The following is a 25,472-nucleotide window of genomic DNA, read 5'->3' as shown; positions in this document are numbered from 1 at the left end:
TATGAGGAATGGCTTGAAGGCATTTGGAGGAGGAACTGGAACATTTTGTATCCACAGCAGAGCTGTTAGAGAAGGGTTTGATTCACATGGTATTTATTTTTTTTATGGCATAGTAGGGTAAGTGAGCATGTAGTTGTAGGTGTTATTTCTACTGACTTGTTAAAATGTTATTTTTGAAGCTCCAGATATTATTTCAGGAGCTCTGTTATTTTTAAATATATTCTTTTCCAAACAGATTCAGTGCAATCTGGCACCACAGCTCCTGTTTGCTTACTAAAGGTCAGTTTTTAAGGCCGCAGTCTCAGGTTTTAGGTGGGCAAGCTGAAGGCAAAGGGGCGTATGTGCAAATTTGCACCAATAATTTGTAATGGATGCAGATTAGATTATTTGAAATGATTTTTGAGTGCAGGCAGCTGTTTACTGTAGATGCAAACTGGATCAAGTTGAGGCTGCGCTGAAAACCAGGCCTTGGAATTGTGGAGATTTGGCATATGCTTTCAAAGATGGCATTGCACCATTTGCAGTACAGTGATAATAAAACTTCAGAGAATATCTCATACTGTGCTATGCTATAGGAAAATATCTTGAACTTCAGCAGCAACAGCTCTTGCAAATATGGCTGTATAAGAAATCTTTTTTGAAGATCCTGTTGGGGACCAGCTAACTTGATGTGTTTTGCTGGCATCGTGAATGTTCCTTTAAGGTCTACAAGGACTGAAAAAAAAACATTCTTCATTTCTATGTGCATTTCAAAAACTGGCTGCTAAATGACCCGTGATTCTATTCTTTGCAGTTTTCCACAGGATGCTGCGTTTGGTGATGAAGAATAACCTCCAGTGTATTTGTTCCTTAGAATTCCATTTTTCAGCTCTAATCGGGGAATTGAGACAGAAATCAAATGCAAAGAATCTAGCAGATAGAGTTTACAGCAGATGCAGTGTGTGGCAAGTCAGAGAGCAAGCCTGTAGATGCTCTGGTTTTACTTTGTTTCTGATAGGCGGCAGTCAAAGCTACCAAATTAATGCTTTTGTGAGCACAATTTCTGAAGGCGCCTTTTGAAACCTTTTTTAAAGGGAATTTAAATGCTGTTTTTCCATTTGGAAATGTTTTAAGTAAAATTAGGAGATGTGGAAGTATTTAACGATAAACACAGTTAAGTTTTAGAATGATAGGAAAAGTAATAGGAAAAATAGATCCTCCAGTCTGTCACCTTGCTTATCCTGGATGATTCTGGCAGACGAGGAGTATATGCTGTCCCTTTACAAAGATACCTTCTCAACTTACTTTGAAACACCCAAACTACTTGACTTCCTTATGACTGATCTGGGGAGACTTGGATGGAAATCTTAGACTCCAGCTTGCCAAGCAGTAAGTAGGAATCCAGGTACCCTCCTGCGCAATGCTGAAGTCTCTTCATTCTGTTAAAGCAAATTGGTGTTTTAAATTCTTTCAGCAGTTTTGTAGGGTTGAGTAATTAATGTCAGAGGATCTGGCTCAGTTTTCTTCCGTTTTCATTTGAGCCAGTATGGAAGGATTTAAATGGGACTTTATTTACAGTAGCAACATGAATTTTTGAGTATTATTTTCTAGTACTAAGCTAGTGGTTAACACGTCTATTTTGCTGTCTTGCCACCAATACTGTAAAAATGTATAATCAAAACAGCTTTAATTCTTGTAAAACTGAAATTGGTTTGTAAAGCAATGTACAAATTGTGTTTCATAGACAAAAAGGCTTGTATTACTGAATGTAATATATGTGAAATGAATATATTCATAGTCTATTTTTGCCATGAAAAATAAATATTTGAAGCAACAATGTGGTTTTATTGTCCCATTATTAAAAGACAAATCAGCAATATGTGTTCTAGTCTGGAACTTGGCCTCCTGTGCAAGATGATGTTATCCCTCTTTTAAAGCTCTGCAAGTACTGCCCTGCATTTCAGTATGAAGATCAAAATCCCACTGTCAGGCAGTTATCATTCTCATCTTTGTGGTAGCAAAGTCATCTGTCTGCCACCCTCATACCATTTTTTTTAATATATATATATATATCTTTTATGTTTTCTAAAGCCTCTCTTCCACTGTTGTTCTGATTGTTGTCTGGAAGGCTGGGTTCTGCATGAGGACAGCAGCTGCACAGTGCTGCAGAAAGAAATTGCTGGGTTACTGACAGCACCCAGAGGACTATGGGTGGATGTTCACCGTTTGTGAGTACAATGGCAACTGCGTTGATGCAGGTACCAAGAGGAGAATGCTGTTGTAGAGTTGGAGGTGAGGGAGCACCAGATGAAACTGATGGATGCTCATCAGCTAAGCAAGTTACCTTATGTTGCTCTAGATCTCATTGGCTCAGTTTGGCTCTTGGGCTGGGTGAAACTTCTGCCTTTGAGTGATGGCAGTGTTGTGGTTCTGGCACGCAGGGAAGTGGTTGTTCTGATAGTTACGAGCTAGTTCTCTCATTATTACAATTGCTTTAAACCTAGCCTCATTAATTCAAAGAAAAAGCAAGAGTAAGTTGGAAATGGTTGAGCTTGGGTCTATTTTATTACAAAATAACCTTTGAATTATTCGCATCCTTTGGTAGCTTTTCTGAAGAAAGGACTTTGGGGCTTGTGCCTGATTTTGTACTCTCTGAAAGAAAAAGGGCACAGGACAGATGGGGAAGCTATAAGAGATAGAGCTTAGAAAAAAATCTTTCCTATTTTGAATTAATCACCACATCTCCTAGAGATGAGCAGGACAATCCTTCAGACAGATACCTAAATTTAAGCCAAACATTGGCTATACTCAAATAAGCACGGCAGTGTTACTTACTGCCCTGCTTATTCTATGCATTTAAGGAATCTGGCTGTGATAAACAAAGCAGGAAAGACATTGAGGGTTTGCACGTGAATTTTCTTAATCTAAGGATCTTAGTTCGTATTATTATTATTATTAGCCTTTTCTAAAGTGACAATCATGTGCCTTGGGTAAATTTAGAAGGACATCAAATCCTTCCACGAACAGACCCAGAATTATCATACCCAGAGGCAGATGAAGAATTTTCACTGGTGTTAAGTACCGAGGAAGAAAGCCCCTGTCAAGCCTGGTTAATACTGATAATCAGTGATTAAAAAGAACCGCATACTTTGGTGTGTGCCTATGTGTATCTGATGTCCTCTCTCTGCATACCATGCTATTCATGACTGATTGTGGCTGAAAATGTCTTTCCATTATCAGAACCTGAGCAAAAACGCTTTGGAGGTTTAAAAGGTGGAAGACTGTTTTTAGTTTGATAATGCTTACGATATTGTTTTAGTAGATATATCAGGATTTATCTGACTTGACTAAACCATAAGTGTATAGAAGTAATTTGATTTGTTCTCAACTATCTGTCTCTGAGCCTCTAGAAACATTTCACTCTCACCTTGTATTTCAGAAATAGAGGTTGTCTCTCAAAACCCAGGAGCTGTAGGTCTCCATCACTTAATTCTCATCAGACACCAAATATGGACTTTTCTTCATAAATTTGGGGAGACAATTTAATTTGAAACTACAAATCCTAGGGAGCTGTTCTGCCTCAGTTTTTCAGCTCAAGGAAGACCCATCCTTTCACTGACACATTATAAATACAGTGTTGTTTTTATTTCCTGGTTCCAGTACTCCTGAAAGCTCCCATGCTGAGGTCGGCCAGCAACAATAACCAGTGCATTTGATTGGATTTTCTCATGTGATAATTTCTGGATGGAAAAAGTGGCAGCACTCTGTTCAAATGAGAACATCTGTTTCCTCTTTTGTAAGGAGAAAGGAAACACAGCATTGTGTCTGTAGTCAGGGTTAAAATGTAATTAGGAAAGAGGAGGAAAACACAATTGTTGGGCAAAAATAGAAACCAACTTCGGTGGTTGATGAAAGATTTGTCTTTTTTTCCCCCTAATTCCTCTTATGTTTTAAAGGGCAGAAGGAACTGTTGTGTTTGAAAGATAAAATGGCAGCCTCAGCTCTCCTCACAATGCTGGTCTTTAAATAATGACAAATAAGCAGAATTGAGGCTAATTTACATTTGCTGTTGAAAGAAACTGGAAATACTGCTCCAGTATTACTAGATATGTTGTTTCTGATTGGCCCCATAGTTTGGTGACTGGAATGTGCTGGAGACTGTATCATGGGTGCTTCATAGAACCATAGAATCATAGAATTACAAAGCTGGAAACGACCTACAAGATCATTTAGTCCAACCATCCTTCCTTTACCATACCTACAGAAAAAACAGGGGCAGGGAGGTCTCTCACTTCTCAGTTGCCACTTTGGGTAAAGGTTCTGGAGTGGGTCATAAAGAGAATATGCCAGTAACTCTTTGGGGAGATCTCATTATGCTGTTAATTGAACCAAGCAGAAGCTCTAAGAAGCTCAGATATTGAGGAAAAGCCATGAAGAATATATGTGCCACAGAAAGTCACAGTATGACACATGTAGGTTGAAAGCTCTTGAAGACCCTCAAGGCTGGAGGGAAGGGCCCACCATGTGTATTTGTTTCTGGGAAAAGGAAAACTGAGCTATTTCTCTCACACAATCCATTGTTATCTGAGTTGATTGCACCCAGCATTTGGGAAGCCTCAGAGCCAGCTCCCAAAGCTGTGCTGTCTGTATCATCCCTGCTCTTGCTTGTGTCAGACACTGGGAAAAAGGGTGCCAAATGCTTCCAAGCTGAATTTATGGCTGGGGAGGCCCCTGCTCAAAGGTCCTGTGAGGAATTCCCAGGCTGACAGGAGAGCTGATGGCCTTTGACACATTGCTTAGTTTCTTCTTTGGCATGCAAGTATCCTTGTCGGTGAGAGAAAGAGATAGCTGGGTAAGGGTCACCTCATTTTTCTGCTCTTCATCTTCAGGAATTGGCTGCAGGCTGCTGTGAGATGCAAGTTACACTGCAGCCTCGTGCAGATACTGTAAGGGGAGTCCTGTGGTCTTGCAGAATTCCTGGGATAACTGCTGAGAGCTCTGCACCTCGTGCTACAGATCACGCTGCCTGTCCTCTGAGCATGGGGCAGTGTAGCTCTACAGCTTGCTAGATCAAGGCAGCGAGTTTCTCAAGTTTCAGATGCCTCCCCACTCCTTTTATTTAGCCTTTACATGCCCTTCTCAAGGTCTCATTTCATTCCACCAACGTGATAGGGCTGGAAGGACTGCACAGGAGTTTGGCTGTGCTGAGCACGCAACAGGAACAACTACTGCACAGAAGGCTGTGCTTACTCTCAGTGAGACCATATATCCTGTGTCTCTAGCATCCCTATAACTTTAGCAGACCAGTCCAACAGCTTACCATGTGAGTGCAGTTTTAACTTGTGTATTATCACCTTGGTGTCCCATACATCTCCTGCCCTTTGCTCCCTGCTGAGATGAGAATAGTGAGTGCATTAAGGAGACCAAGTCATATGTGAGGCCTGTAGAGCTATTTTGTCAAGAGGTTACTTTGGATGAGTTCCTCTGTTGAGAGTTACTTTGGATGTTTTCTACAGGGAACATAAAGCCCTGTGCATAGCAGGCACAGCATCATTAATTTTGGTTCCCTTCACCTGAATTAACTTTTCTTGTTGCTGCCCTTTCACTGCTTGCTCTCGTGAAGTCCTCACAGGATTTCATTTAGGTGGTTGAGGTTGCAGATGAGCTATAGGTCCTCTGTGGCTCGACCAATGAACTGTCATGCAAGTGAGAATTGTGCTGCTTCTTTCTTTCCCTTCCCAGTGCTGTGCTCTCCCCGCAACAAGTTCAGCTTCCGCTGGCACGAGATCCACTTACAAGCTTTGAAACTGGATTCCCTGACTGGTGGTGACCCATGCAACGTGCAATGGCTGGTGCAGCAGATTAATTTACCACTCACCTGTTTGCACATCAATTGCTTTGCCACTTGGAATGGAAACTGACAATGAATGTTTCTGAATGAAGCAGATTTCACTTTCGACAAAGAAAACAGGACTGTTGGTGAGTATCTGGGTTGGTTGTTGTGGGGTGAGAAATTTTAAGCCTCAAATTACCATGTTGTGTATTTTCACTTTTTTTGTTATGCTGTTCATGTTGGTTAGGGATAACACGACAGTTTGGGTTTTGCTTGCAGGTTTTCCTTTTTCTTTTCCTCTAGATAGCACTAAGACACCTAAGTATCTTCTTCCTTCATCACACAAATCTTTATTTCAAATGACCCAAAGCCCCACTTTGACTTGTAAACAAACAGAATCCTACCTCTGAAAACAAGGCCACTGATGACAAAAGTGAAGGCTTTTAAGATGAGACTTTTTTTGTCACAGAGCAAAGTAACAGTAACGGGCTTTTTGATCATCTGAAGAAAACACTGATGCTATTACATGTGTTTATTGCCCATGTGAGCCTGGGCAAATCTTTCTATTGTAGCTCACAGCAGCTGTCTGCTCCTAACAGTTACTTCCAAAGTATTCAGATTTGTAGTCAATGGTGGTGAGATTTACCTTGTTCTCATAGGGCTTATGCCAAAATCTGAAGATACCATCAAGCACTGTTGATTCATCTTAGCAGTGATGCAGGTCTGGTTTGTGTATCAAATTGCTTAAACAACCTACATTTGAAGAACCACCGAATGCAAATGTGAATAAGGAAACAAGGGAAGTATTAGGCCTGGGATAGCCTGAATGTACTTCTGGATCTATAGGTGAGATAAGCTGAGTGATTTCATATTGACAACATTTATCTCAAGCGTTCTTTCCCTACTACTTGTTGGGAGTGGTTGTACAAGAAATCAGTTCCCCTGCCTGTGCTGACAACTCCAGTTGCCAGCACGTCAGTGGGCTCCCCTGTGGTTCCTTACCAAATATTTCACTCCATGTCCAGGAAATTTCTGTAACTGTGGTTTAGGCAGATGCTTTCTTTGTAAAAGGTCAGTTTTTATTAATTTATTTTACTGCTTTCACTACCGCCTACCCAGATAAAACGTCACCAATGTTCAGACAGCTCATCCACAGGAAACATGGTCAAGGAACAGTACTTATTTCACGTTACTCATAGTGCAGGAAATGACTGTGTCATTATTTGCACCTTTCTCCATGCTGAAGTCACAACCACTTTCACTGCTATGCTTTAATTCGCAGAATTTTAGTATGAATCTCACACTAATCAGGCTTGTGTTGACCACAAGCCGAAGTTTGCTGAGCGACCCTTTCTATCATGTAGGTTACACAACAAAGTTGTGGGAGAATGTTTTAATTCCATAATGGATTAACATTGGAGAACTCAGAGGGAGGAGGGCTCCAGGAGCCACCATGGTCAATGGCAGAGGAGCAACAAGGCTTTGCACCTGGAGATGGCTAACCACACTCTTTGGTTCTGTATCGAAACCATATTTGTATCCACCAGACCAAGCCTGTCGCTCTGTGTTATTTTTGTTTTTCATATAATACACAACCTAATTGTCTGGGTAGGAAGATAAAGGGAGCTGCTCTGGGGATGGGAGAAGGGTTTCAGTCTCTTGGCACTGAGTGAGTCAGTCCTGTGGCTTTGTCTTCTCGTTCAGACCGGCTCTGATGGAACACTGCAAAATCCTCACATCATCTTTTCTTCTTTTCAGTGAGCCGAGCACTCACAGTGCAGGCCAGACTTGTAAGATAGCCAGCTGAGCACGGCCGACGAAAGACCCATCTGCTCCACCACGTGTACATGGGTAAAATAAAACACACTCTGCTGTCACTGTCAACAAGGGTAATTTATCGTTATGACCAAGACAGCCAGGAAAGTGCCTTTTTGTTTTCTTGGAAAACATACACTGCACTGCAATACTGGTGAGTGCCAGAAGCATTGCTTTTATTAGGCTTTTTGAAAGAGTTTTTGGGAGTTGTTTTTTGTTTTTTATCCTTAAGAAAAGCTTATACTTCACAATGAAGCAGTGGTTTATATGTTTACTGGAGCTTCTGGCACACTGCAATCGATCACTGAACTTAAAAGTTTAATAGTGTTCTATAGAAGCTCTTGAGCAACAGAGGAGGGAACTGCATGTGCAAGTTGATGAGCTCCACCATTTGGGTTTGTCCAACTCTTCTTGGACTTTTCTTCTTTTCCCAAACCCCAAACTCCCCGCAGAATGCTTTGCCAAGGCTGCCATCAATGCAAGAAACTGGACTGTGTATTCTGGTGTTATGCAGTGTGAAAATTGTTACAGTCTTCACTTACCAGAATTACCAGCTAAATCATGGACAAGTAGGATTAAGTAGCTCAAGAGCTGTACATAAAACAAGCTGCGTGTGTACTGAATAGATTAAAAGCTGATGGATGCAACATCCGGAACTATATGTGTTTCTGGCATGAGACCAGCTAATAGTGCAAAATGGATTTTGTACCTGTTGATGCAAGAAATAAGACAACTCAGTTCCTAGGCTGGGAAAAAAGAAATGACCATGTAGCACTATCAGAAAGCAATGCTTATTGTTGGAAACTTGCTTGTCTATACACAAGCCTCATTTCTTTCAAGCTAATGCAAGGAAACCTTGTTTGCTATGTGCTAAAGGTACTGTGAAAAGGAAAAAAGGAGGTAAGAACTTCATGCTCCACTGGGATTTAACATCAAACAATGGCTGAACGTGCAGAGAGGAAATAATGTGGCTTTTTCCAGGCTGAACAAACAGTTCTGTCCCAGCTCTGCAGCTATGCAGCACACCACATTTCAGTGTGAGTAAACTGAATTCTTGCAAACTACAAAAATCTTGGATCTTTATAACATGGACTGCCATTATATTGGAAATGTCATCAGTTAATTTATTTCTCATAAATAAAAACAATAAATATTTCATAACTTACTCTGCAGCTTTCTGTAAAATATGCATCTAATTTAATATTCTCAAAAGTTAGTTCTGGGCCCTGTATTTATAGACAAAATATATACAAAGTGTTTTCTTTAACAGCAATTTTACCCTTTCCAGTCTCTAAATCAGTAGAGAAATGTTGATTTACAAATCACTGATTTGTAATAAATACTCTGCTAAAAAGAATTCAGGGATTCTGTTAAAACACACCTAAAGATAAACGATTCACTTCTCTTTATTTAGTGAATGGCAAGTCTCTACAAAAATAGATTCCACCCTATTTAACAGCTAAATTTTGGCCACTATGATGAGTGGTCATTTGTGATCTGAAGGGCTTCTGCAAAATTTTCCTCAAGATCTTCAAGTTCCTTGTTGGCTTCCAAATCACCGTCACAAGTAATTGAGTTTAGAGTTTCCTCACATGAGGGTGAAGCATCCAGGTCTTCAGATTTCACACAGGCATGAGATTCTGTCTCAGCATTTATCATTTCATCAGCATCTTCTGAAAAGTCACCCTTGCTCTCTGTCTTCTTTGAATTTTCACTGCATGGTGGCACTTCACATGTGCTTGGTTCTCTTAATAATAAATCCAAGTTCTTAAGGAATCCTTCGCTTTTTGTAGCTTTTCCTTGCCTCCAACTTCTGCTGGAAAATTCAAGCTGTTCCACCATATGAAACTCTCCCAGATCCAGTGACTCCAAGGCTTTCCAGCCTGTGTGGATTTGCTTAGCACCACTGTCTGGGCTGCAGCCAAGGTCTGCTTTAAGCATATCCAACAGGTGCCGCATTTTGCTCTAGGGAGTAAGAAAGAAAGGGTGTCACCTCTGCAGACAAAGCCTGTAGCACTTATCTACCCAGAGCTCAGGGCTTCATTCTGACTAAAGAAATGGAGACTGCTGGCAACTGATTGACTGAGTTATACAGAAGGAGTCACCAAACTGAGTTGACTGTTGTCACTTTTTTTGTAGATCAAATTTTTGGTAGAGGTCTGCAAATATCTTAGAAAGGAAGATGCTCCCCATTGATTATTATGGTTACATACACAAGAAAACATACCAGTACCTTTCCACTGTACTTTGGAAATGTGGAAAGTGAGTACCTACCTCATCCAAACGGTCCTTGTATTCTTGTATATGACATTCAAACAATTGTTCCAAAACTCTACAAATAAAAAAAATATATTAAATCAGGTAGCACAAACAAAAGGATGTTTTAACAAACCTGCTTCTTGCTTTTTATTTATTAGCTGAAGAGGACCACTAAGACTGTTTTAATTAAGCTCTGTCACAAAGAGGGCTATTTGGAGCTTTTATTCTACAGGTAAGTAAAGAAGGTGGGAGTAATGCTTGCATCCCTGTATTGATTAATTACTTATTGTTTAATTATTTAAAAAATATATATATGACTTAGTAACTAGCGAACCCTTATCTGGAACAGTATGTAATCCTTACAATGCATATTGAAGGCTGAATTCATACTGGAACAGGAACAAGGACAGAAAGGCAATGGAGGAAGTACTGTATCAAAGATTAATAGCTTTGCTTATCTAGCAAAACAGATCTTGCAGAGTAGATTTTTTCTGAGCACTGTTTCACATAGATCAGTTCCTAAGAGAGGCCGCATCTCATTTTACATTGCAATATACTGAAGTAGATGACCTGCAGCTCTTTTCCAGACCTCTTTTCTTATATAAAGCAAGAATCAATAGGAAATAAAACAAGCAAAGGGTATCTAGGTATTTACATATTCTTAAAAAGCAACAAAGTGTATACTGACACAGCATTACAAATTGAACGACAGCCATAATCTACCTGTTAGAAAACAGCCCAATGTCAAGAATTTCATTTGTTATCTCTTCAATGAAGGTTAAATATAAAAGGTCATCATCTCTGGAGGAAGAACAGAAAGCTCAATGTTAAATGTTTAGAAATAAAGACACCTACCTGACCCTTCGCTCAATTCAAAAATTGTTTGGAAAAGAAAACTCTTTGTTTGCTCCTAAACTCTGTTGCTACCTCCCCAGTACCCCCATTTTTAAAAAAGGAAAACATTTAAATATTGTTTCTTGTTCATAGCATTTTTCTAAATATCCCAAAGTATCCAACCAATTCAGCTCTACAGAATCATCCTCCAGTTTAGTAATAAACAGAAAATAACAAGTCTGATACAACTTTCATGATGTAATGTAAGAGTTGTCATCCAGTCTGAAGACTGTCATTTTGGTACCCTCTATGAAAGATGACTATAGATAATTTATATTGCATGTTTAAAGTTACACAAGAACAAGACTATCTAAAGCATAAAGACAACAGGAAAGGCCACTTTCCTGAGGTCATATGAGAGATCACTGACAATCTCTTTCTGAATGTAACTCAAATCTCAGTTAATTCTCATCAAATCTCAGAGCAGAAATTTGTTAAGAATTCACCTCAGCTCCACATTCTAATCTTTCTAATTTCTAATTTGCTCTAGACAAATTTCAGTTCAAAAAAGAACTGGAAATGTTTGAAGTGTAGCTACTGGATAGTAGCCATCTATCTTACCTGCAAAGTTATAGTGAACTTTCTGTAGACTTGGAATGATGACATGGAAGTTGTTAACTATGACATGTAAGTCCATATATCAGTTATACTTTAGATTGTGAACGAGTTTATTCTGAGTCCTTATTTACTGTTTTATCAGTTTTGAGGGCATCTAGTTTATTCTTCCAAACTATCAGAAAAATGGTGTAAATATACTTACGCAGCCTTGATATCCATCCTTTCTGAAGGCTGCTCAGAATCCAATGACTCCTCTCTAATCAGAAAAATCAGAGGGTAAGAAACAGCAAAGAGCAACATTACCAAAACCCTGCATAGTACCTTGCATCTCACGCTCTTCTGGAGTAATCTGCCTGTCTTGTCCCACTACTCCTTAAAGGAAAAAAAAACACACCAGAAGTTCTGAAACCCTGCTCCAATAGCAAAACTGACTGGTGAAGAGTATTACAGCACTTCGCGAGATGCAGGTTTTCCAGTAACTCAAAAAGAGGTATCCATTATCCATAAAAAGTGCTTAGCCTTAACATGATTTGGTATTTGAATGTGTAAGGCTCCCTGTGCCCTCTGCCGCATAGTAGATTAGAGGAAGGATGAATGCCCAAGTGATAACCTTTGGCACAGGTCTATAAATGAACTGTGACAGATCTATCTTAAATATACCATATGGAGTTTGCAAATCATCAGTTGAAAGAATGGTGTCTGTATACTAAGGTAACTTAATACATGAATTACTAAAAGAGATATTTGTTTTTATTAAATAACAGCTGTTACACTGATAGTAAGAAATCTAACCCATTAGATTTCTATGGAAAGGCCACAAAGAGAATCAGCAAGTAAAGCATGATTCTAAACTATTCTCCATCAATAAGGAGAATGGGCTAGGAGCCCATGGTTCAGGGCTTGATTTTCAACACTGTTCTTGTATTTTAGACAATGTTCTAATGTAAAGTGTTACAGTTTCAGAAAAAGACGTGGAAAATACCTCTGGCCTGAATCTTCAGCATATCTGAGAATGGAAAGCCTAGATTTCTGGAGACTTGCTTTCTGGCAAGGTTTGCCAATGCTATATTTAGGTGATGTACAGCTACAGTACATTAAACATAGTTTATAAGCTCACAGTTATATACAGAACTAAAGTTGTACTAAATTCTCCTTAGTCTCACTCCTTACCAAAAAAAAAAACCAAAAACCCAAACACCTCAAACCATGAAACATCACGTGTATTTCAGAAGTCTCTTTCTTTATTGCCTTTACAGTAGAACTTCATCAAAAGAAAACTACATTGTTAAGTTGGAAAAGGCCATTTATCTAAAACAAACAAGTTCTGTAAATGATGGCTTACTGGCCAAAAAAGAAGTTGTACTGAAAGCCAGAAAGAATACTACAACTATTTCTTCCTGCTGTAAATTAGGTACCTTAGAAAGGAGTTTGGAAAAGCAGCTGTTTCTCTCTCAGGCTCATCCATATCGTATTTTTTATCTTCAGTCTAGAATGCAGAAGTAAAATATTATTATCAATGAAAATACACAGTAAATTATATCAATGATGAGCACTCAGCTACTGAAATTATATGTTTGTAACCATTTGTGACTACAATGTAGAATACTAAGGAGCAGACAGAACCTTAAGTGGTATAATTTTCCAGTAAAAAAATCCAGATGCATTAAAGAAGACTGAAAGAAAACAACAGCAATGAAAGCATTTCTGCCTACTGGTTTGGGTGCTTCCTAACAGGAAGGGACTCCTTAGTTCCAGTTCTTCTGTCTTAGAATTTATGTATATGTTAACCAATGCAAAATAAAGAAAAAAATCCTTGTAACAGAGGCAGAAAAGTCTGCTGATAAATAATGTGCTGATTATTTATCTCCTTTACAGATAATTAAGCACACCAGTGCCTCTGTAAAACTGTCTGGAGAAAAACAACTTTCAAAACTCTTTTAATTTTCTCAGCTCAATATTTTTTCTTACCATTTCTGTTCATTCTTCTGAACTCTTCTCCATCTAACTTACTTAGAATAACAAAGAAAACGAAACCTGCACATTGTGGTGGCAGAGAGGAATTATATACTCCAAAATGATAGTGAAGGGTGGGGAAAAAGTATCTAGATGACAGATAGATGATAATTGTATTACCTTTGCTGTCATCGCCTGCTCTTCAGTCACAACTTTTCTATCAGATGCTTCATCTGTACTTGAAAAGCTACAAAATTTAGAGATGCATTAGATCTCTAAGGCAGCTACTTTCAAGGTAAACAGAATGTGAATACCAGTGCCACCCACTGTGGAAATTCAGAAGGACACTGGGATACTTCATATTGGATATATCTGAAGGCATTTAAATTAAAATGATTAAAAGGCAACAAAGAGTTGCACTCAAGAAATAAAAACCGTTTCTTTGCATGATGTGTTAATTAATGAATTGGAAAGTGTGAGACTATGGGGACAATAGAGGGGGGAGGGCGGGAAGATGTGCATAATTATGGCAGTTAATTCTTTAGAAGACAGAAAGCACAAATACACACCATACAGAACAGTAAATAGTATAGTAGCAGGTAGTGAAATTCCACAGCTGCAAAACAAAGTTTTAATCTCTGTACCTGATCACATCAGTCTGTGTTTCAGCTTCCACGTGTCTCTTGCAGTGCTTTCTCCTTTGCCTTTGAGCAGCAGTGTAACACCTATACCTGATCAGTGTAGATTTAGCATCTGATATTAAGGTGCGTGGAGTAAAAGCTTTTTGGTTATTGGTAAAAAGTTCTGAGTGCCTGTCCAGAAGATCCCCACTGTATGTTATGGCGTTTCTTTTCTGATGCCTCTGAGTGATGCTCACAGAGCTATCAGAGGAGCAACAGCTTGAAACTCCGGAGCCTTTTCTTGTTGTACTTGACACACTGACATTTGAGTTTGAGTTAGATGCATTAGATCTATTCCAAGAATGTTTTCTGGCACATTCCACTGGACTGGAGTGAAGCAAGCCAAGCTCGCCATAAAGTGACTGTCCTCTTGACAGGTATAGTGAGTATGGTGAATGCTCAGCGCTGGAGAACAGATTGTCTTTATCTTGTACTTCCAAAGGACTCTAGAAAAAAATTAAACCAAGATTTGATTGCTTTGCAAGTTACCAGCTTTGTTCAAGTTGATACCCAGTTGGTATTTTTGTTACCAACTTGGAAGTATTTTTGACCTAAGATGAAACTGGTTTTAAAGCAGCTCCAGTGCTAACAAGTATTAACACCTTGATGTGAAAAGATTCATGTTATCTTACTTTAGACCAAAACCATACAACATTTTTAAAGTCATGTAGCTAATAATCCTTGAATTGAGACAAATGATTTTATCTGGGTATGCTTGTTAGTTCTGCCCAGACAAAGTAAGGTAAATAGATATTATCCACAATTATCCTGATGACACCACCTAAATTCTCTTCACATGTGTATTTGTTGCCTCCTTCTCCAAATCCTATTTGATTAAAAATTCATCATATAGTAGCTATCTTTATAAAATACACATTCTGTAAAGGACACGACTCTCTGATTCATCTTAGATCAACAAGGAAACTACTGTAACATGGCTTAATATACAAAGTAAGGATACTATAATTAGCTGCTTATTCCCTGTGTAACCCTTTTCTTCTACCTGTGGGAGCAAGATGCACATCTTCAGTACAGTTGCACAAAAAGTTTCTAACAGTTTAAATTTTGGTTATGTTGATTCTTATAAGAAACACTGTGCTAGTGGCAGAGACAGGAGTCCCACGTTGGATGGGACCCACAAGGATCACTGAGTCCAATTCCTAACTACACATGGGACTACCCAAAAATCAAACCCTATGTCTGAGTGCATCCAAATGCTACACAATCTCTGGCAGTCTACTACCCTGTGTTCCAGTGCCCAGCCACCTTCTGGTAAAGAACCAAACTGGTCCTCCCGACACAGCTCCATGCCATTCCCCTGGGTTTTGTCACTGTCACCAGAGCAGAGCTCAGCACTGTTCACTGCTCCCCTGTGAGAAGCTGTAGCTGCCATGAGGCCTCCCCCCTCAGTCTACTCTTCTCTGGGCTGAACAAACCAAGAGACCTCACTTGCTCTCATAGGTTTTGCCCACCAGATACTTCACCATCTTTGTAGTGCTACTTTAGATTCTCTTTGATAGTTTTTGTCTTTCTTATATTGTGGAGCCCAAAACCTCACAGTGCTTGAGATGACGCTGCAAAATGCAGAGCAGAGAGTGACAAATCTCAAGGTTATACCATGCAAGCCATATAATACAAGACAAAATAACAGCTAGAACAGAATAACATCTGACAAAGCCCAATTCAAAACCAACAACTACAAACTTAAATTGATTCAGTTCATGTCTAATTTAAGAGTTCAGGTATTACTGTTCCTTACAGCCTGTTTGCACAGCTACACAGCAACTGCATCAGTAAATTCTGCAAGATTTAAATGGATGTATACAAACAAGGATGTTTCATATGAGAACTCAATTCCTAAGGCCAATTAGGGAACACATTTCTAACAGAAGTCCACGTAGGCAATACAGAAATTAACTTGCTGATATACCTCCCATCTAAACAAATAATAGGAACTTTGCAAGATAATAAATATCTGCTGTGAGACTTCTGAAGCCTTCTACTTTGAGGATGTAGGTGTGCTGTGGGAAAAACAGACACCTAATAGTCCTTGTGTATTTATTGTAAACTCATGACATTGTAGCCTGGTAATATAAATTAGAGTAACATATGGAAGATTAACCTGTGTAATGTATGGTGATTGTAAATGCACAGAATTTCTATTCTACTATTCAGTTTCTACAATAAAGCTTCTAAGAACACCCAAATAATGACTTTTTACCGTGAAAATGTTGGATGTTTTCATAACTGCTACTGTTAATGCTTTGAATCTACACTATTCCAGTTCTTACCTTTTAGAACTGCTTTGTATTTTAAATTAAAACTCAAGACAATCAATATATACTTTATAGTATGCAGTAAATGCTGTTTAAAAGGAATACTCAAAAATGAGTTTATCATCAAAATTAAATCAGAACACACTGCTGTCATGCTGTATGTTTCCTTTACAATTCCACACAACTTCCTCCCAAATCAGTAGAACTATCTGTTCTAGTAGCCCAGAATTTGACCTACCACTGATGCAAAGAAGTGATTTTAGAGCCAAAAAAAGCCCTTCTTGATGGTGTCTCACATTTGCCAACTTAATTTTACCACTACAGCACAATTAAATGCTGAACTGATAACATACGGTAACAATGCCAAACAAATGCCTGTGTTAGCAAACAGCACAATTAAGGCTTACAAGAGTGATTGTTTGCATATAAAATAGTTGCAGTGGTAGCTCAGCACCACAGAAAACAGATAGGACTGGAAAGTTCCAGAATCCACCTATATAGATATTTATTTTGAAAAGTTAATTCCACACCTTTCAAATACGTATTATAAACAGCTTTTTTGGTTGTATACTCTTTACTCTCAGTGATTGGAGCTGCAAAATACATCGGACTGTAAAAGCATTTGCTAACACAGGACGATGACTGCTGCCTCATCTTACAGGGAAAAAAACAGCCAAAAAACAAAACGAAACATACTAATGAGAACTACTACTCGTGAGAGCCACATAACCTATTTTGTGGATCTAGTTGAGTTAAAACAAGACAAAAGGACGGGGTAAACATGGCAATATACCATAAACTTTCCATATTTTTGAGGAAGTTCAGGAAATTCTTTTCTTCTCCTAAGATATGTCATAAGCAGAACAGGCCTAGTGACTAGCTAGTAGGTCCACAAACCATATCTGCATTTGTGTCAATCCTGAGTTATATTCAATCAAGTATTGAGAAAGACAATGTATTTTGAACCCCCCATCTCAGGCTAAACCTTTATTGCTCAAACAGGAAGGGCACGAAGCCTCTGGATATACAGAGAGACACTATCAGGAATGAGGAACTATGCTGCTGACTTCAAAAAGATTTGAAGGAATGCAGGATAATGCTGCTTTTCTGTAATCTGTCAGCATTCTAGAGAAGTCAATTGTAAGTATTTTAATCTACCATCATAGCTCACACTTTATCAACTGTATTGTCAAGATACAGAAACTGCAATTTGGTAATAAATGAACATCTGATTGTTTTAACTTGACACAGCTCAATTTGTAAGCCACTAATATTGCTGTAAGTCAACTGAATTCCTGCTCTCTGCTCTTCAGACAGAGTAAATGGTCTCATTTACTAAGCGACTTTCTTAACCTTCTTTACATTTGATATTCTCACAGTCCTCCTAGTATATCACCTGTTCCTTTCCTTATACACTGATATTTACTTAAATACTGAGAAAATTAAGAGAGAAAATTCACACAAACCTGGGAACAAGAAAGATGTGAATGAATATAATCAGTCTGCATGCTGGCATCAATAATAACTATTTTTCTCATTCTAGTTACATTTTCTATATGCACATGAACATATTATTGAGTTATATAATGCGACACATCACTGCTTCTATCAAGAAGCATTATGTTATTAAGGGAAATTACTAAAGGTGCATATGGAAACACATTTATTCAAACAACCAACATATGGGAGGAGGTCGCTGTTGTGAAGCCAGAAAAGAAATAGTACAGAACATAGAATGTAGGATATAGAATGTATTGAACATTCCTGATGAAAACATCTTATGATATTCAGAAGGTTCTTCTCCTTTAGTTGTTCACATATATCATTCTGACAAGAACTAATTCAAGCATGATACCTCTTCAGACTCATCATAACAGTATAATAAATCTTTAAACACAAACCATTTGAGTAGGTAACTCACATAGCCATGCATGTGCACAGCATAAAAAATTAACAGATATTATAAACTGTTAATGGTGTTTCCTAATCTATTTTTCATATGCTCAAGCATATGAAAGGTCATACCTGTCATTTTTAAGAAATCAAAGTCTCAAAAAATCAGACTGAAAGCCATCTTGAAAAGTGAAGCAGTCCTTAGCACTCCAAAGGCTCTTTTTAAAACAACTCTTTTTAAAAATGATTAGAATCCCTTCAATTGACATTTGGCGTGGAGTAATTTCTTTTGAAAATGTTTAGCAGTCAGAAATGCCCAATAATAAGATTATCTAAACATGGAATGCAAAATAGCAAGTCTTGCTCAAATCAGAGCTTTTACTCATGGGAAAGTCATTTCAGGTTTTCTTGCTTATAATTAAGTCATATTGAGCTTCATACAGCTTCACTTACTGAACATGACATTTTCCAGACTGCATTAAAAAGCCCCTTCTGTTGTAAGAAAATCATTTCAAGTAATTAATACTGAATGTATGTACTTAATTTGGTGACAGATAAATCTCTGGATGCCCACAGGTGTGCTGCTTATTCATCCTCAATATTTGGAGACTTTAAATACTCAAAATTATCTATTTACAAAGACACACAAAGTTATCAGCTCTTTCAGCCTCCAAATCTGTAGCTTATCATACTGTTTTGATAAACTTTTACACATTGTGTCAATTATCAACATTATGTAGCATGGAATGAGAAAAGAGAAGTAAAGCAATCTCTTATACATCTTATGCTTTCCTTGCTCCTCTGTTTGACTGTGAGAGAAATGACTGTCTTTGAAGCATCTTAATTGTGAGTGATCCCATGAAAAGGCTGCTCCATTGTGTATTTTGACAACCAGCTGGCTCCTTAGCTTCTCACATTTGGGTCTTTGCTAAAAGCACAGAAATGCATGATGCAGCACAACCATCTATCACACCTTAACCCACATCAACTTAGTGATCTAAACCCTCTCCTTTAAAGATAATCTATGATTTTAATCAACTCAGTAATGAAACTTAGGTCACCACAACATAAATAACTTCCTCAGTTAATTTCATTACGCTGTAGATTCTCACATTACAGTAACTTTACATTTATAACTAGTTATTAAATGAAGAATTTACTGTTCTTATGCATTCAAACCCTTGCATAAAATAGTGAAAAAGATGACTAGTCAAATTCAAGGCACGTTACAGATATTCAGTTTCATACTCAGTTCAGTGTATAATAAAATACATTGACTAAATGACAACCACATAGTAAGTTATAAATTTCTTATAATCTCTATGTCTTAAAGGAATAATTTTAGCTCTGTTTTTACCATGCATAAAGCATAGACTCAATTTAAAACAGTTTTTCTGCTCTAGTACAAAATTAAGTCACAATAAATGCAGCTCTGGAAAAAATGAAGAATGATAAAATAAAAGCAGCAGACTTAACAGAAAGCATAAAAAGTGATTGGTAATGAAAATAAAAAGTCAGGTGCGTAAATCAAAACTGATGAGCCCACACTTAGCCTAGAATCTATTCAGACATTGACCTGGTCAGAGCTGTAAGTTTTACTTACTACTCTAAACTCAATATATATGTATACATAAGAGTCAGGGTTTATTAGTCAATAAATTATGCATTACAAAAGTCACATCTCTAACTTTTGTGTTCTCACATTTAAATATAGTGTTGGCAAAGCCTGGAGAGCTCTATTTGCCACTTTTTTCCACCAGCTACATTATAAGACACTTCTACTTTTTGCCATTACCTCCAACTACCTGTTCCAATTTTTTTTTCTTTCTGAATCTCATCCCAACTGAGGAATATCTTAATTTAACAACACACTTTTTCATGTAATTCCACAAATGAATGATGTATAATTATCTTAGTTTCCTAGTGGCAACAGATAGTGTAGTAATATGATTAAGAGATGGCAGAAAATCTTTATGTTATCATTGGTATCCTTAGAATTTGTTTTCCAAGTATCACCTACTTATATATTCTTATAGCTGGAGAAATACAATTAGAACAGCTAAGTTAAGTTATCCTAACAATGCATTAGAAAACATCTAATCCTTAAAGGGGAAGAATCCTTCCTTGGTGTGTAAACAAACACAGGAAACCAATGCAAATTGTGTCAAATCTAGTAAAGATTAAATATGGACTGCTGTATTTTTTCTACTAAAAATGAGGCCAATTACTTCCTCTGCTTACCCTTCCATTAGAAGACTCTCTTACAGATTTTTACTTCTCAAAAATACTACAGAAGCAAAAACAAAAAACCTTCAAAACCATTAAATCAAAAAAACTATTTTTTACGTGTTGTTAAACACTAAATTGGCAAGCCCACAAAAATCACTCATAAAACACATCTTTCTATTGATATTCTAATTGATATATTCAAGTTCAGACTCAGTTGTTTTTTGTTGTTTTTTTTTTTTCATTCTGAGGCTAACAAACATAAGGAAAACTGCAGTTACTCTTGGTATGATAAAAACTACACCTTCAGGACAACTTTTGATGGGAAAGTATCTGTATTTAATTAGTAGAACTGGGAAATTATTGTCGGAAGACTTTGTTTTGAAAGTGATTAAAGCATAGGGAGAGTGACAATCTCATAAAGATGTATTAAGTCCACACTTACATCCTTTTGCTTAGAAATGAGAATTTGTATAGCAGTTAGAGATTTTAAGCCCTCTTTAGTTACTTCACAGCAAAAACAAGTAAAGGAATTTATCCACCACCCAGTATACAGCAAATAGTGCAGAAGAACAAAAATATTATCAACAGAAGAATTAAAATCCAATCAACTTGGATTTTAAGTATGGCACTTCCTCTCTTTTCTTACTCATGCCTATCATTTCATTTGTAAATAAGAGCTATGTACTGAATTTCAGAGCATTATGTCTCACTACAATAAGGTCATACAAAGACTGCCCACTGCCAAAGACAAACAAAAGAGTCACACAGAAAAACTACTGATGTTTCCTGTTCTACTTAGAAATGTAGTTTACATATGCTTAAAACAACATATGAATGATGTGCTTGCCACCAAAATCACCAAAGTTAAAATAGCATTCATTTTTTAAGTTGCATACAATGTAACATAATGAATAATATTATAGTTTATTAGGCTGCTTACTTATTATTTGGTAACACACACCATATATCTGAGTGAAGTGTCAATCAAAATAATTGAACACTGAGACAGAAAAGTAGTCATCTTCACTCGTCTGGATGGCTTAAATACTATTTTCAATTTCAATGACTGAGAGAAGACATGGGAATTTGACCTGAGATGATACAGAAAGAATTAAAGGGTAACTACAATTTGGATTTACCACAGGCACGCTTTATCCACATACCTGCCACTTTTGTCAGGAGGCTGAAAGAGAGCTGGGTGCATACCAGGAAGACAGTTGTCTTATCTTCTGTTGTTAGAAATATGCTAGTCCTCCTTCTAAAACTACTGCTGCATTGGTCATCAGCTGTCATTAGGGGAGGCAAGCCAATCATGATATCTACCAAACAAAATTAAAATATCTACCTTTCCAAAAGAAGTTGACAGACGCCTTCCACTTGCTCTTGAGTTGGATCGTGAGGCACTTTTGCCCACACTCATTTCTTTTTCATACCTGTCTATCTTCTTTTTCAGTTTCTCTCTTCTCCGCTGGTCAGCAACTTAGGAAAGAGACAAAGTTGGTCAGATCCAATCTGAAATCTTACTCTCTTTTTGTCCTAAGTGATTTGAAAATATCAAAGGGTTTTCCAAATGCTCAGCAAAGTGAGGCCACGAAAACAGGTTCAACCCTACTCAGGAATTATGAAAAATTACCTGCATTTTTAGAAGAAGATTAATATTAGAGTATGCTAGTAGTTGATCTCACAAGTAGCACAAGAATGTGCACTAATTCCAAGATCTGTAAGTCTATCAGAACATCCTGCTTGAAAACTCACAAGTTTGCTCTTAAACTTTTATGGATAAATCTCATATAACTGTACTCTCATCCAATATTTCAGCAAGGAACAACATGTTTGCTAGTTAGCAAATGTGGAATATATAAAAGTCTGTGTTCAACCTATGTAAAAATAATCTCCCAAGTATAGAAATCCTGCGCAAAACAATACTTCCATGTAATGAGCACAAACAATGAAGACTAACTCTGTGGAAGGGATGCAGCCTGATAAGGAGGAGAAACTGTTATTGGGGTATGATTTCTATGTTTGAGTTTGCTATCACCTACATCTGTTATCTTAGATAGCGCAAAGCTTTTTTAATATTATGAGCACTTAGGTGTCACAGATGACAAAGTTCACAAAATTTAAAACTCCAGCTAAGACTGATCAAAAACATGAATAATTTATTCTCAAACACAAATGAAGGCATACTTTGGAAGTCCATATACAGACTCAGATATATCACAGAATTATAGGGTTTGGAAGAGACCTCAAAAATTGAGTCCAACCCCCCTTCTAAAGCAGGTTCCCTACAATAGGTCACATGGGTAGGTGTCCAGATGGGTCTTAAATATCTCCAAAGAAGGAGATGCCACAACCTGTGTGGGCAGCTTGTTCCAGTGCTCCATCACCCCTCTTGTAAAGTTCTCCTGTACATTTGTATGGAACTTCCTGTGTTCAATTTTTCAGCCATTACTCCTTGTCCTATTACCACACACCACCAAGAAGAGCCTGGCTTCATCCATTTGCCTCCCACCTCCCATTAGATATTTAGAAACATTTATCAGATCTCCTCCTCAGTCTTCTTTTCCCCAAACTGAGCAGACCCAGGTAATTCATCGTTCCCTCATACCACAGACGCTCCATGCCCTTCATCATCTTTGTGGCCCCCTCCCCTGGACTCTTTCTAGAAGATCCCTGTCTTTTTTGAACATATGAATGGTATGTTTGAAACAGACACACAGAAAGGCCTTTGCATATTTCTTCTTCACTTTCAAAATGTATTTATATCATACTCCAGTAGACCTCAACCTTCACACAGATTATAATACTTAGTGCATGGACAAGCACTTCGTGGATTGATGTGGTACATTCTTCCAGACAGCTGAGAACTACAGCTATCTGGGGACATACAATCATCTTGCATCAATGTACGTTAATCTGAGACACTGTGTCTCTAGGACTCAGTTAAGTGCATATATTAATTTTATTAAAACATTTTAGAAAGTAAAATACAAAGTAATTTCTTTTACAGCGGCTGGTTTGTTCTGTATATTCCATTAAAGTACTTACAATATAAAGTTGTTTTTATTACTGGAAAGCCATTAGCTGAAGTTAAGATATGCTAAATTATACAACTATGAATTTAAAATATGACTTATAACTGAACTAACCATTGAATAATCAAAACTCAATATTTGTCTTCCTACACTAAATTGTTATTATGTGGCTATTCTAAATTATTATTATTTCTAATTCTATTTGTCTTAAAAGCTACAAAAGGGCACTCAAAAATTAGCTACATGTGAAAAGTTTAATATGCTTAGATAATTATGCTGGTCTACCAGACCGTGTCTGTATATACAGCTCTCATTTGTGTGCATAAACTGAAGTCTTGCTGAATCCTTATACAAAATGGTGCATGAGTACTGAATAAACATCTTAAGAAACAATGAATGAATGAGTGATAGAGCTCTACAAGGCAAGAATGCAAATCAGAATTATAGTTTTCTCATTTTGTAAGTACGAGTAGATGGCTAATGAGAAACTTCTTTACATTCAAGTGCTTAGGAGGAATATGGGCTTGTCTACAAAAATATATGCTTAAACCTCTTACTGTCTGTTCAGCCTGCATACTGTGACTTATTGGGAGTTTCTTGGCAAAGCATAAAGCAGGGTGAATACTAACAAAAAAACAGCAACAAAAAAGAGCTATTTTGTTGTCTTTTTTCCACTCTTTACAGGATAAGGTTTGAGATTTCACACACGTGGGTAGACTTGGTTTTTACAACTGGAGTTCAAAGCTATAAAAGCCTGCTTCTACGGATCACCTCCAGGACTGTGTGCTATGACTTCTCTCAGCCAAAATATGGCTTGTGCCCAAGTCAAGAGTAAAGAAAGAACAGTAAGCACGCCAGGCTGCTAAGGCTATCTTTGGTTGTCAGAATGACCCACTGGGACTACTGTCACCTACATGGGAAATGTAAAGCCCTTGCCTCACACCAATAAGCTTATCTCAGCTAATCCATCAAGTGTGTTCCAAAAGCTATAAAGTCATTCATGCATACTGCAGGCCAAAGCAGACACATGCAAAACAGAATGGCAGAAAATCCTAGCAGAGCACCCACCTACCTTGTTGCCAAATTAAGGAGATCTCAAGCTAGATCTGCTGTAAAAGGTAGGAACTGTAAAACCAGCAAATTCAGAAAAAAAGAAATCCCTCTTGAATAGAGTTAATGTAGGTATAAACAGACAACTAGATGCAAGTTAGGACAGACCTGAGGCAGACAGCAAGCCACACCAACAAGGGTATAGACCCCAAAAATGCATGCTGACAGCTTATCCTTACTTAACACATCATTTCTCCAAGCAAGGACTGAAGAATCCAGACCTTGCGTTTGCTGAACAGGAAATGGTATCTTACCAAATGCCTGAGCGTTTGAGGCACTGATGACAAATAACATTACAACTGACAGTAGCTGAAGATACTCCAGACTGCCATACACAACGACTTGTCCTGCATCTGTGTGTATATTATACACAGAAAGAATGAGAGCAGCAATCAGGAACAAATACACAGTTTTGAAAGAGACATGTATCTATTAAAAACTGGAAAGATTCTACGCTGTTCTAGACAGCTTCTGCTTCAAATTAATTACAGTCACAGCTTCTTTAGTTTCAGTGAAGTTAATAATCTAAATTTCACAGGATGCCTTTAAAATACTGTCATAGAGTAGCAGAAAGTAAATATAAACTGAACTTGTTAATAGGAACTTACAGTTTCACTGCAAATAACTTTGTATATTGGCACCAGAAGTGTGTCATATTTGAAAATAAAGAAAAAGCTCGAGACACAAGGTATTTTGGGACAAAGAAAAAAGAAGAAAAATAAGTTTTTTATTTCTTTAAAAACAGTACGCTAAGTATTTAGATATTAGAAACACTGTCTATAGACCCAAATAGCACAAGTTTCTTTTTAAGCCTTGTAGAAGACTTTGAGATTAATGTATCTCATTACTGCTGTGCTTAAAACCATGACAAAGATTTACAGCATAATAAAGAGAACAGTGCATTAGATGATAAATAAAGTAGTAATTTTTGTACATCCGATAAATTCAGTCTGAAAAA

At 37.6% G+C, this 25,472-nt stretch overlaps 1 protein-coding gene across 3 annotated transcripts in view; it reads right to left on the bottom strand.

Moving 5' to 3' along the window:
* Positions 1 to 9,017: 9,017 nt before the first annotated feature.
* The window catches only part of SPATA7 (spermatogenesis associated 7), a 31,054-nt gene continuing 14,599 nt past the window's right edge, over positions 9,018 to 25,472 (bottom strand). For all 3 annotated transcript variants that reach the window (XM_015865376.3, XM_085550519.1, XM_085550518.1), the window contains exons 5-12: positions 21,715 to 21,848; positions 13,936 to 14,417; positions 13,472 to 13,538; positions 12,754 to 12,824; positions 11,541 to 11,594; positions 10,610 to 10,687; positions 9,902 to 9,959; positions 9,018 to 9,592 (exon numbers count right to left, since the gene is read on the bottom strand). In XM_015865376.3, coding sequence (XP_015720862.1) covers positions 9,101 to 9,592; positions 9,902 to 9,959; positions 10,610 to 10,687; positions 11,541 to 11,594; positions 12,754 to 12,824; positions 13,472 to 13,538; positions 13,936 to 14,417; positions 21,715 to 21,848 — 1,436 coding nt within the window. In that variant the 3' untranslated portion in view covers positions 9,018 to 9,100. The remainder of the gene's footprint in view (positions 9,593 to 9,901; positions 9,960 to 10,609; positions 10,688 to 11,540; positions 11,595 to 12,753; positions 12,825 to 13,471; positions 13,539 to 13,935; positions 14,418 to 21,714; positions 21,849 to 25,472) is intronic.

Source organism: Coturnix japonica, chromosome 5 (assembly GCF_054131305.1).
Source record: "Coturnix japonica strain WE chromosome 5, WE-NBRP24, whole genome shotgun sequence".
In the NCBI taxonomy this organism is placed as follows: Eukaryota; Metazoa; Chordata; class Aves; order Galliformes; family Phasianidae; genus Coturnix; species Coturnix japonica.
Note: the sequence above shows the minus strand (reverse complement) of the source record. Positions and strands in the feature narration are given on the sequence as shown.